Below are 12,675 nucleotides of genomic sequence, written 5' to 3'. Positions count from 1 at the left end.
TTTTATTTTTCAATCTGTCGTTTGTTTTTTTCATTGTTTATTAGTTTGTTCATTCTTTCATTCTATCATTTATTTTTATAGTTCGTCTTGTTACTTGTTCTTTTTGTTTGTTTTAACGTTTGTATCTAATTGACTGTTTATCAATCTATCATTCATTCGTTAATTTTTTTAGTTTTATTTATCATTTATTTTTTGTTCTAATTGTTTGTTCTTTTGTTTATAATTTCTCTTAGCCTGTTGTTTGTTCATTCTTTTGTTCTTTCATTTATTTTTATTTTTCATATTGTTTTCTTTTTGTTTTATCGCTTGTATCTATCTATCGATCATTTGTTTGTTTGTTCATTCTATTGTTTTATCTATTGTTTATTTTAATTTTTCGTTCTATCATTTGTTATTTTTATTGTTCTATCATTCATTTGTATCTATTTATATCCATCTTTGTTTGTTTGCTTGCTTATCTATCTGTCTATCCATCTATCGTTCGTTCATTTGTTCATTTTTTTAGTTTTATTTATTGTTTGTTTATTTTTTGTTCTGTTGTTTTCCTTTTGGTTTTATCTATCATCTTTCTATCGATCATTTGTTCGTTTGTTCATTTTTTTGTTTGATCTATCTATCTATCTATCTATCTATCTATCTATCTATCTATCTATCTATCTATCTATCTATCTATCTATCTATCTATCTATCTATCTATCTATCTATCTATCTATCTATCTATCTATCTATCTATCTATCTATCTATCTATCTATCTATCGTTTGTTTAATCTGTCAGTCATTCTGTCAATCGTTCTCTGTCGACTGATGTACAAGATCAACAAATCTTGTCAAATCTATTGAGCCAACCTTATTGTTGAGTTCTGCACTGTGGTATAAAATTTGCTTGCATAAACGAAAACAACCGCCTCCATGAGAGAATTTTTTTTTCTACTATTTAGATTTTCTTCGTCTTTAATTTATTAGTACTTTTGTATCTGCGTAATCCTTGGACCTGAACCCTTCAATTGTGCTAGACAGTAAAAACACTCTTGTTTGAATAGACCCGGATGGAACGTATAACACTTTTTTTGTTATTTCGCATTGTAGCGAACATCTGTGGAACAGATTAAAATGTCTTAAAATGTTAAACAGAGTTTGGATTACGAAATACCAGTTGGTCGCTGAAAGCACAATCAATTTATCCTAAATAAATTAACGCGGCAAAGTGAACTTCAGGCGCAGTAGAAAAACGCTTTTTAAAAACAGGCAATTGCTCTTGTCGCTTATTGTAAGCTTAAATCTAATTTTTAGACTTGACTTGAACGTTTTGGTGACGGTACATCCTGGCACGTGTCAAACCTGTGTTTTTGAACGATTTAATTATCGTACTACATAACAATACGCAACTTTTTAATGCACCGTCTGCCGTTTTCTGGTACTATTAATATTTTTATCCACACTGTAAAACGTTTTCACACGTAACGATTCAACTTAAAAAAAACTAAGTTCAGCAGCTGCCTTAAAATTTTAAGTTGAATCAGCTTAAAACTACAAGTCATGTTAACTTATTACAATAAAAATGAGTTGATTTAACTTGTGAGCTGAAATGACTTAAGTTGATTTAACTTAAAATTTTAAGGCAGCTGCTAAACTTAAGTTTTTAAGGTGAAAACTGTTTACAGTGCATGATCTGTATTCACATATCCATCGGATCATTGGAATTGCTGTTCATTACAGTAAAATCGTCCTACCTAATGATTGATGCTCATGTCCGAATGTTTTAGAAACAAATGCTGTGTAATGTTAAGACGAACAACTGTGACATATCCCAGTACACTGCTAATTTTCAGCTACATCATCTTTCTGACACTTTTTTTTTTTTTTTAGTTTGTTCCTCTTTTTGTTTTTTTTTAATTTCCAATCAGCTTGTGTTGTTTTGACCGCGAATAGCTGCTCGACACTTCTTGGTCATGTTAGTGTCACACTAAACAGTGTTACTTTGTCTTATTTAAAATATGTCAAATGTATTAGATGGAGCCTAGCTCACACTGAAACTCAACACGGACCATTTTATGGGATTCCAGCGCTACACTAATCTTCAGTCAGTCAAGCATTTTAATAAAACTGATCGTCTTCAGGACTGGAATCGAAAGCTGTTGTGTCTTAGACACAGATAACGACAGTTTCTGGCCTTTGAAGGGTTTTATGTTGTAATGTAGGCCGGGAGTAGGCTTATTTTGTTGGTCTTGGCTTTTATTGCCTTTTACTGTTACAAAAAAAAAAACAAATCCCTACAAACGGAACAAATGTTTTATTAGCACTCCTGTTATGCTGTATTTGTCCTCTATACCTCCATTGTGCAATAGTTTATTGTATATTTTATGTTGTAATACCTGTAAATTCATTTCATGTTTTCATATCCATAAAATTATTATCCATATTTTGTCTTTTTTTATTAATCAAAGTGTTTTTTTAGTTACTGTTATAATTTTGCATATACGTCCTGTAAAACTCAAGCTGAATGCATTCCTTTTTGGCCTGCCTTTAACCCTCGCCTGTGTAGATAAGACAGATATTAACCCGATAGAGAAATGCATAAGAGTATACATAAACCATGTATATTATGTGTTATATTTGTCCTATGAAACTGTGTAAACTGCACATGTGTAACTCGAAACATTTTAAGGATTTCAGACTGCATTGATAGTGATTTAGTGATGCTTGGATTCCTTTTGGAAATGTTCATGCTCCGTATGTTGTCCCTTGAGTTCACAGAATAAACGAAAGATAACATTTCAGACGCACGTATACGTCACTTCTATTCGATTCGCATGTGTTTGCCAAGAAAAGAAAACTTTCAAGCGGTGGAATAGCTAACACAGCAACCCCAAAGTGCATTTGGACACTTACAAATGTGTGAATGTCACTGCAGTAGATCAAACCTATTGACAGCCTGTTTCCACCACTGAATTTATAGCAGCTTTTTATCTCACAATTCTGACTTTTTTCCTGGAATTGTGATACAAACTCGCAATTGCGAGAAGAAAACGTAGAAATAAAGTTAGATTTTGTGATATAAACTGACGATCGCGGAAAAAAATCTGATTATAATTATAATTCTGACTTTATATCTCACAATTCTGTGAAAAAAAAAAAAAATTCTAAGATTTAAACTCACAATTAAAGGAGCAGTTCACTTTCAGAACAAAAATGTACCGATAATGTACTCACCCCCTTGTCATCCAAGATGTTCATGTCTTTCTTTCTTCAGCCGTAAAGAAATTATGCTTTTGAGGAAAACATTTCAGGATTTCTCTCCATATAATGGACTTCTATGGTGCCCCTGAGTTTGAACTTCCAAAATGCAGCTTCAAAGGACTCTAAATGATCCCAGCCGAGGAAGAAGGGTCTTATCTATCGAAACGATTGCTTATTTACAATTTATATACTGTTTAATCTCTAAGCAAAGTACACACAGAGCTACACAAGACGAGCATTTGTGGTTAAAAAGTATATAAATTGTAATTTTCTTTAGAAAATAACCAACCGTTTTGCTAGATAAAACCCTTCTTTCTTCAGCTGTGATCGTTTAGAGTCCTTTGAAGCTGCATTTTGGAAGTTCAAACTCAGGGGCACCATAGAAGTCCATTATATGGAGAGAAATCCTGAAATGTTTTCCTCAAAAAAAAACATAATTTGCTTACGACTGAAGAAAGACATGAACATCTTGGATGACAAGGGGGTGACTACATTATCTGTACATTTTTGTTCTGAAAGTGAACTACTCCTTTAAGGATTCACTCATTTTCTCAAAGCATCGATTACAAAGCCCGACGAGGCATATGCGTTCATTTTGAAACATGGATTTTGGAATCGTGTATTGTTGATTTGAGCTGACTAAGCATATCAAGAATTTAGGAGAAGTATTTAAATAATCCTGTGAATGCACTTTAAGAATGCAGAATCGAATCGTTAATCGAATCGCATCAAATTTTATTGTGAATCGTTCTGAAGTTGCAAAAATCTTGAAACGAATCGAAACCCTCTTAATCATGAGTCAAATCAATTCGCTGTTTACCCATAGATTCACTGTGAGATATAAATTCAGAATTGTGTGACATAAACTCGCAATTGGTAGAAACAAACTCTGAAATCCAAGATTTAAACTCGTAATTCTGAGAAATAAAGTTAGAATTGCGAGATATAAACTCACAATGCTGACTTTTTCTCTCAGAATTGCAACTTTATATTTCGCAGTTGTGACTTTTTTTGCAATTGCCAGTTAAGTTATAAGTTATATCTTGCAATTCTGACTGTATTACTCGCAAATGCGAATTAAGTAATATCTCATAAGTTATATATCGCAATTCTGACTTTATAAACTCGCAATTGTGAGAATATATCTCAGTTTTAAGGCAAAATGTAAACTTGCAGTTGTGAGAAAAATGGTCAGAATTGTTAGTTTATATCTTGCAATCCAACTTTATTTCTCTGAAATTGTGTGACAAACTCGCAATTGCAAGAAAAAACTCAGAATTTCGAGATATGAATTCGCAATTGTGAGATATACTCAAAATTGCAAGTTATAAAATTAGAATTGCGAGATATAAACTCGTAGTTGGGACATTTTTTCTCAGAATTGTGCGACAAACTTAAAGTAGAATTCCTAGATTTAAACTAAAAACATTTTTTCTCAAAATTGTGAGACATAAACTCGCATAAACTCGGACATTTTTTTTTTCTTTCTCAGAATTGCAACTTTATATCTTGCAGTTGTGACTTTTTTCGCAGTTGCGAGTTGAGTCATATCTCATATCTCGCAAATCTGACTTTATAATTGTAATTATAAAAAATGTAAACTCGCAATTGTGAGAAAAAAGGTCAAAATTGTGAGTTTATATCTTGCAATTTTAACTTTATTTCTCAGAATTGTGAAACAGACCTGTAGTTCTGACTGCGAGGAAAAAACACAATTCACAATTCTGAGAAATAAAGTTAGAATTGTGAGACATAAACACAATTCTCTGAATTCTGAGATTTAATCTCATAAGTTATATCTTGAAACTCTGACTTTATAATTGCAAGTTTATATCTCAGTTCTAAGAAAAAATTTTAAACTCGGAATTGTGAGAATAAAAGATCAGAATTTATAGATCAGAGTTTATATCTTGTTTCTCAGAATTGTGTGATACAAACTTGCAGTTTTGACGTTTTTTTCTCAGAATTGCTTGACAAACTCGCAATTCTGAGATGTAAAATCGCAATTATGAGAAATAAATTTAGATATAAACTCACAATTGCGAGTTATAAAATCAGAATTGCGAGAGATAAACTCGCAGTTCTGACCTTTTTTCTCAGAATTGTGTGACGAACTCGCAATTGCAAGAAAATAATTTGAACTCTCAGTTATGCTAAAGTCAGAATTGTGAGATATAAAGTCATAATTCTGAGAAATAAAGTTAGAATTGTGAGATATAAACTCACAATCCTGACTTTTTTCTCAGAATTGTGACTATATTTTGCAATTGTGAGTTTTTTTTTTTTGCAATTCTGATTTTATAACTCACAATTGCATGTTCACATCTCACAATTCAAAGAAAAAAGAAGTCAGAATTGTGTGATAACACAATTATCTTATTTTAATTTTTATTCAGTGGCAGAAACAGCTTTCATACAAACCAAACGGCTTTATTTTGTAAAAAAAAAAAAAAAAAGAGAGAGATTTAAAAACATATTTTCCTAAAGGTTTTGTCTGTTTTTATTTTGGTTTGCTTTGATTTTGTCTTTTATTTTGGTCTGTTTGGTTTTGTTGTTTAATTGGGTCAATTAAAAGCTGTATTTGTTTTTAGTATATTTAATTTTTTCTTCTTTTTTCAGCTGTATTTGTAGTTAGTCTACGAAGTAAATTTGCATACTCATCTTAATATAATTGAAACAAAACATGTCTATAGTTTAATCTAACGAGCTGTGTGTACTTGAGAGAAACTGACTTCACGCATCAACCAAAATGTCCGACAAGTTTGGTACTTTATGTCAGTATGATTCATACAAATTACATGACCTAAATGTCCAAAAGCTGGTTTGGATCACTGTATTTTGCGCTTATATTGTGTTTTGTTGTCTCAGTAGGCCTAAGGTGCAAGAAGTAAGCCAAGTTCTTGTATAATACTGCATTAAATTGCTTTATCATAGCTACTAAAATCAGAAATCCAATCTGAACGCAAGAGAACTGAGTCATTCTTGTATAACTTTCTAAATTTCCAGAGGGCTTTCTTATGAGCTCAGTTTAACGTTGTGAAAACTGTATCCTGAAACACAAGAGAACCTGAGCGCGGGAATGTTTAACCGTAACAGGAAATTCCGAGATCGGTATTTACTTAGTTTGTGTGCTAGTGAACTTCGTGAATCAAAACTGTGGAAACGGGCCAAAAAGCCTTCCAGAATTGGATGTTTATACCACATACTTTGCTTCTTTTCTAATACACAGTGTTTTTTGTAAACGCTTGAAGTGTGTATGAAACATAAAACATAGCCCTGGTGAATATCTCAACACTTTCCTTACATACGCAGGCTACATAAAGGCTGCTTGTCAAGTGAGACGATCCAGGTGTGCTAATAATGCACTATTGTGTTTTACCAGAGCAAGGTGAGTATGTTAAATGCGACACACATGTACATGTTGAAGGTCTGGATGGGGTCATTAGCGTCACGCTGGTAACAAGATCCTCGGTGTGTGCTCACTTGGTTGATTGGATTCGAGGGGACCCTTTCACGGACTTGAGCGTATTGACAGCTGGCCGGGAAAACTTGGCCCGTTCCCGCGGCGAGAATTGCTCGGAACGGGTATTGATTCAAATCAGCGTGTTGACTAATCGGACCTCGATCTGCTCGTGAACAGCTCCAGACGTGAGCGACCCGAGCTGGATTTTGTGTATTTAATCAGCTGGGCCTGAGCCGGGAAACATGGGCTCTCCACCGAGTAAATGCTGCCCTGGGGATGTTGCGGTGCACTGACGGACACTCTTCTGTGCTCCACCAGGACCGTCAGCAGAGGTATGCTGGGAAATGTAAGCCAGATGGCCACTTTCCATTATGTTGTCACACAAATGTGGTTTTCCATCAGCCGGTGGGATTATCGTTTTTCAGCCTTTGTTTTGTCGGTGCTTCGGAGGAACTGACATGTGATGTTTTCTGCTTCCCAAAGCAGGGATTTGCCTGGATTCTGATGGGTTTTCCCAAGCTGGCGCAAATGATAATAAACATCACGTCCTGACGTTGTGCTCCATGGGAAGTATCACTCTGAAAGGTTTGGACAAGTCACCAGTATCTTCAGTTGAGGACATTCCCGTCCAAGTCCAGCAGGTGGCAAACTCTTCCCATGACATTCCCAAGCTTCCTAAACGTTTGCAAACTTGGTCCACTAAATAGTCCTTGAGTTGTTTTCCCATGATAGTGTTAATAAAGTTGAATGAAGAAGGGTTTTTATTTAGAAAAACATCTTTTGTTTCTTCAGGTGCGTCAAGAACGATTAATTGGGGAAGACGTCAATTGGATTTGGACTTGGTATCTCCGGTTAGTGGGTGAACGGACACTTTTTTGGAAGAGAATTCAGGGCTAAGGTAGTTTATAGATTATATGTGACCCTGAACCACAAAACTAGTCATGAGGGTCAATTTCTTTAAGCTTTCCATTGATGTATAGCTTGTTAGGATCCAACTAATCCAAATATTGAGAAAATCACCTTAAAGTTGTTCAACCGAAGTCTTGGCAGTGCATGTTACTCATCAAAAAATACGTTTTGATATATTTACAGTTGGAAATGTACACAATATCTTCACTGAACATTTCATTAAGGGTTATTTTGACCCATACAATGTATTTTTGCCTATTGCTACAAATATACCTTGTGCTACTTAAGACTGGGTTTGTGATCAAGGGTCACATATTTTAAAAAGTTTTGCTGACGGTATGAGGAATACCCTCAAGACAATATCATAGCACGCTTCCAAGAACGTAAAAGAGTCTTGATTTTATCTTTCTGTATGAAATCTGAGGAGCCTTCTGGCTCAAAGCCAGGCGATTAACATAATCCTAAATACATCATTGGTGTCATTATCAGTTTCTCAATGTAGGCTAAAACCATTGCCTAGGTGAATAGTGTCAAGCCTCTGCCATCTCAAGGGATGTAACTTTTGCAGTGGATGGAGGATTAGGGAATAGTTGTAAGTTAAAACGGCACATGTTCGCCTGGCCGATTTATCAACTATACAGCAAGTCCGAAAAGTGATCTGAGACCAACTTGAAAGTGATATGAAAATGTTTTTCTTACTTCACAGAGTAAGCCATCCATTGACACAGTTTTAGTTCCTCATTTCCTCAAAATAGGCCATGCGTTGAATACCTCTCAAACAAGTAAACGGTGTAATATTTCCATACCACTGAAAGGTCTAAGAGTATTATCATACAATACCAAGATGAGCTTTGTTTTCTGGACTAGTCTGGATGGGATTGCTTTTGCATGACCTGAATACGCCAATTGGGTGCACCTCGTTAGGACACGGATGTGTAAAAGCTGTTTTTAAGTTAAACCTGCAAATCTAAGATTTACTTTGAGACACTGGTGCTACACAATCTTCAGTTCTTGATGTATCTGTTTATCTGCTTGACTTTACACCGCCCGTAAAGTTTAAAATTCTCACCCCAACTGTAAAAAGAAATTCAAAGCAGATCCTTCACCCTCTTAGATATCCCACATCTTCCGTTGTTTTTCCAAAGCCACTCGCTCTTCAGCTGTGGTGTAGCCCTCTGCCCAGACATGGCTATATTCAGTCTCAACAATTATGTAAATGTAATGTTTGTATATATAGGTCTAGCCACAGCTCTCTGGCATGGCAATATCTAGCATCTACCCCCGGGCGATACCACCAAGATCTTGTCTGAAGGATTCAGAGTGATTGTTACGCTAACATGGAGAACACATCGACAAACACAAATGTTTATATCTCAATTAAGTTTAATATGTACAGTAGGTACAATATTTACAGTGCATAAATTATGTACATAAAACGTTTGGTCCAGAACAACTCACATAGCCCTTGTCATGTCATCCGAACATGGGACAGTCTGCATTTCACGTTAACATCATACAAATTGTACGAATACGTTAGAAAAATAAGAAACAAAACCATAAGACCCTGATTTAAAAAACCGCTTATATCGATAAATGCACAAAATTACTTCAAAAACATTCATTTAACGCCCTTTTGTTAACTTTTTAAGGCAGTTTTGAAAGAGGAAAACATTGTCTTAAAGCTTATTTAGTTTCTCGGAACAATAGCATACGTTTTTGAAAAATGCCAATTTATTTATGGCACTGGTGAGATGTATACATGTATTAGAAAAAGGCACTGTCGTGATGTCCAAAGCACATCATGTTGACTTAAACACATTTTACTGTCTGATTCCAGTTCCGTCTTGAGGTTTTAGGTCCAGCCTAAGTTGAGTTGAACTTTTTGGCATTTGTAAAGCTTTATGATTTTATATAAAATCTGTAATAAAATGAATTGTAGAACCAGCTACGATGCAAAAGTCAAGTCAGTTGACTGCGTCAAACTTTAAATAGAAGGGGTACAGACAAAATGCTTGCTGTGAACATCTGAGATGTTCATGGTTCAGTGCGTTTAGTCCAAATATTCAGAGTCCTTGTCGTTCCTACATATGGCGTTTCATGTGCAGGGCGAGATGGTCGGACCGGGAGAAGGCGCGCTCGCACAGGTGGCACTGGAAGGGCCTATGTCCGGTGTGCTTGCGGAAGTGACGGGTCAGTTCGTCGGAACGGGCGAACTTCCATCCGCAACCTTCCCAGCTGCAATGGTAAGGCTTTTCGCCTAAACAAAGAGAAGACCAAAATCACCATACGTTAATGTTTATCCCACATTGAAGCAGATATAGCTGCAGTAGTGTAGATTTTAAAATATTTACCTGTATGGGTTCTGTGATGCGCCTTCAAGTGAGAACTTTTCGTGTAGGTTTTGCCACATCCAGAAAAAGTGCAAGTGTGGGTCGCCGTCCGCTTCCTCGGCCAGGTGCGGCGTCCCCTCTTTGGTTTGGTGTCCATCTCCAGAGGAGATGAGGGTGGTGTGAGAAGTACTCTTTGGTTGGCGCTGGGCATCCCGAGCGCGTCGTCGCACACGCTGAAGTGATGCGCATTTGGGTATTGCAGCTGCATCTGCGGAGGTGCAGCGTGGGGAAACCCCGTGTTGCCCTGGTAGCTCTGTGTGAATGTCATCGCGTGGCACATCTGCGACTGACAGTCTGTGTTGATGAGCTCCGCGGGGCTCTGCGGCGGGGTCATGCTCCCTGCTCCCTGGGGCGAGTTGGCCAGTCTTGGCTGCTCGTAAGACCTCATGCAAGCACCGTTACCCTCCTGTTTGACTTTGGGAACCATTCCTCGTACAGGTCCGTAACTGTCCATGCAGGGCTCCACTTTGATACACTCCGAAATGTCCTGACTTGGGAAGGCAGACCTGACTAGGAATCTTCCCTGGATGTTGTTTGGGAGAGAGGGCTGGCAGTAGGTGTCAACGTCGGACTGCAGGAGCTCTGCCATGAGGCTGGTGGTGTACGGTGGAGGTGACGGGTTGATCTCAGGCACTGGGTACGTGGTGGGATTGTACATGTTTCTGGATTCTTGCATTCTGTAGTCGCCGAGCCCGAGCTGATCAGAACCCACAGTGTTGGCCAGAATAAACTCCAGATCCAGATACTTGTCGAGATCTTCGTCATCTGTTGCTCTGAGGCTGTCCATGTTTGAGATGTCAGCTGCGCAGCTGAGATGCATGGACCTGTCCAGTTCATCTTTCCACCTCTGCAATGAAACGGATTGATTTGAGTTCGTTTTATACATTTTCAACGCAGTTGAAGTTCTTTGCAGGAGTTAAATAATCTTTTAGTGCACCTATTAAACTTGTTAACCGACTCAAAGACACTTAAAACAAATCACTAACGCTTTTTAACACAATAATTACTTTCTCTGGATGTTCTGTAAGCGATAAATCAATTGTTGTTATGGATAAGTCCTCAAGCGAACGCAGTTTATTTACATTTAGCGCACTCACTAAACGTTAGTAACCTTTGAAGTTTGCTAAATGGTTTAAACGCGTTGGAAATGTGTATATATTCACGTGTATCTAACTGCATAAGCTTTATCGTAATGTGAAATAAAAGCAAAATACTCACGTTTTCCCAGCATTTCTCCTTCTGTGCCGAAAATGTGGAAATCGACGGTAAAATCGTCCCGCTCAAAGCCATTTCCAGTTGTCCCAGTGAAATAAAAAACCTTTAAAATCGGGGACCTGTTGAAATCCCTCCAAGAAACTTGTGTTGTAGTGCACTACAACTCGTTTCTGCTTTTACAATCTATGTTTCACACTCATGCAGCAAGTATGAGTGGTGGAAGACCTTAAGATCTTATAAATATCACGGCAGTAGAAGCTGGACCAATTGTACGAAGCGGAGGAAATACGCACTATCCGTCCCTAATTTTAGCCCCGGTATATAGCTGCTGCTCTCCGGCGTGTGCGCCTTTCGTCTTGGTTGCAGAGAGCACACGGGCTCTTCTTTAAATCACCGGAGTCATCCACGCCCCCTCAGTAAAAACGAGTTAAACGAGTACAACATGATGCGAGAGAGCCCTCCTCTCTCTCTCCTGCCTTTGAGGAGAAAAAAAGAACAGAATGGGAGAAAAATACACATCATTAACACGTTGTTTAAAGATGAAAACTGTCGATACCAATTGAGCCCTCAAGACGCGTATAACAAAGGGGATTATTGTATCGGGCATTATTGCATTTTAATAATGTAAAATGTGTTGTCTCAAGAGCAGATAACATAGTTTATGTGTTTTTGGTATATTAACGTTTTAAATAAACCCATTTAATCTACGTTTCTTTCAAAATGGGGCTTTGTTTTTTCACACTGCTTAATGCTGGATAATTTATGGAGATTTGACGCAAACTTCTCTAGGCAAACTAGCAAACTAGTATTAAACCGCTGTGGTTTTGTGACTTTTTTTTACACTAGGCATGTTAGACACAAGTTTTGTGTAAAAAAACAACTTTTTAGACTACATTTTGAACATTAATGTAAGGAAATTAACATTGCTGAAGTAATACAACATTTGCACTGTATATTACACTGTACTCTGACGTTGTGACGCAAGCAAGATGTTTTGTTGCACCTGCAGCCAAAGCCACAACTTTATCAGATTTGCATGTCATTAGACCGAAACATTAACAATAACAGAGTCTCCAAATGTATCTGTAGTATCAAGCTCTTAACAAAACACATGCCATTAAGCTCTTAAAACCCTTTTCAGTTGCAAATTCAGAGCTGAGGAGAGGGATTTCCCCCCTGTAGAAGGTATCGGGGCAATTACCTGTCCTGGTCTGCGAATAGCTATTTGTAGCTTGCAGCAAATTGCAAGGTCCAGTCACCCACAATCCAGTGCAAAAGAAAACACAAAATGGCCGTTTGTGTGAAATGACATCATTTCTCTATTTTTGAGAGTCCGAAATAACACACAAATGGTGAGATCGTATCGCACAAGAGTTCAAGCGAGGTGTCTGTCAGGTCCCACGTGAACGTTCAAAACTGAAATGATTGTCATTCCTTGAACATACCTGCATGTGCTTTGA

At 37.2% G+C, this 12,675-nt stretch overlaps 1 protein-coding gene across 1 annotated transcript; it reads right to left on the bottom strand.

Moving 5' to 3' along the window:
- Positions 1 to 8,975: 8,975 nt before the first annotated feature.
- Positions 8,976 to 11,560, bottom strand: LOC141338551 (Krueppel-like factor 2). Its single transcript, XM_073844127.1, has 3 exons — positions 11,219 to 11,560; positions 9,962 to 10,847; positions 8,976 to 9,867 (listed from the first exon to the last, which is right to left on the bottom strand). The coding sequence occupies exons 1-3, from the start codon at positions 11,288 to 11,290 to the stop codon at positions 9,692 to 9,694; spliced, it is 1,134 nt and encodes a 377-aa protein (XP_073700228.1). The 5' UTR covers positions 11,291 to 11,560; the 3' UTR covers positions 8,976 to 9,691.
- Between the last annotated feature and the right edge of the window lie 1,115 nt (positions 11,561 to 12,675).

The sequence above is a fragment of the Garra rufa genome, chromosome 7 (assembly GCF_049309525.1).
Source record: "Garra rufa chromosome 7, GarRuf1.0, whole genome shotgun sequence".
NCBI classification, from domain to species: Eukaryota; Metazoa; Chordata; class Actinopteri; order Cypriniformes; family Cyprinidae; genus Garra; species Garra rufa.
This window is presented reverse-complemented; position numbering and strand designations above follow the sequence as displayed.

Bases quoted from the DNA above. Each gene is read 5' to 3' on its own strand.
- LOC141338551 (XM_073844127.1), bottom strand. From the start codon at position 11,290: ATGGCTTTGAGCGGGACGATTTTACCGTCGATTTCCACATTTTCGGCA. The intron at 10,848-11,218 runs GTGAGTATTTTG...GTTTCATTGCAG, and splicing joins AGGAGAAATGCTGGGAAAAC to AGGTGGAAAGATGAACTGGA. The intron at 9,868-9,961 runs GTAAATATTTTA...CTCTTTGTTTAG, and splicing joins GCATCACAGAACCCATACAG to GCGAAAAGCCTTACCATTGC.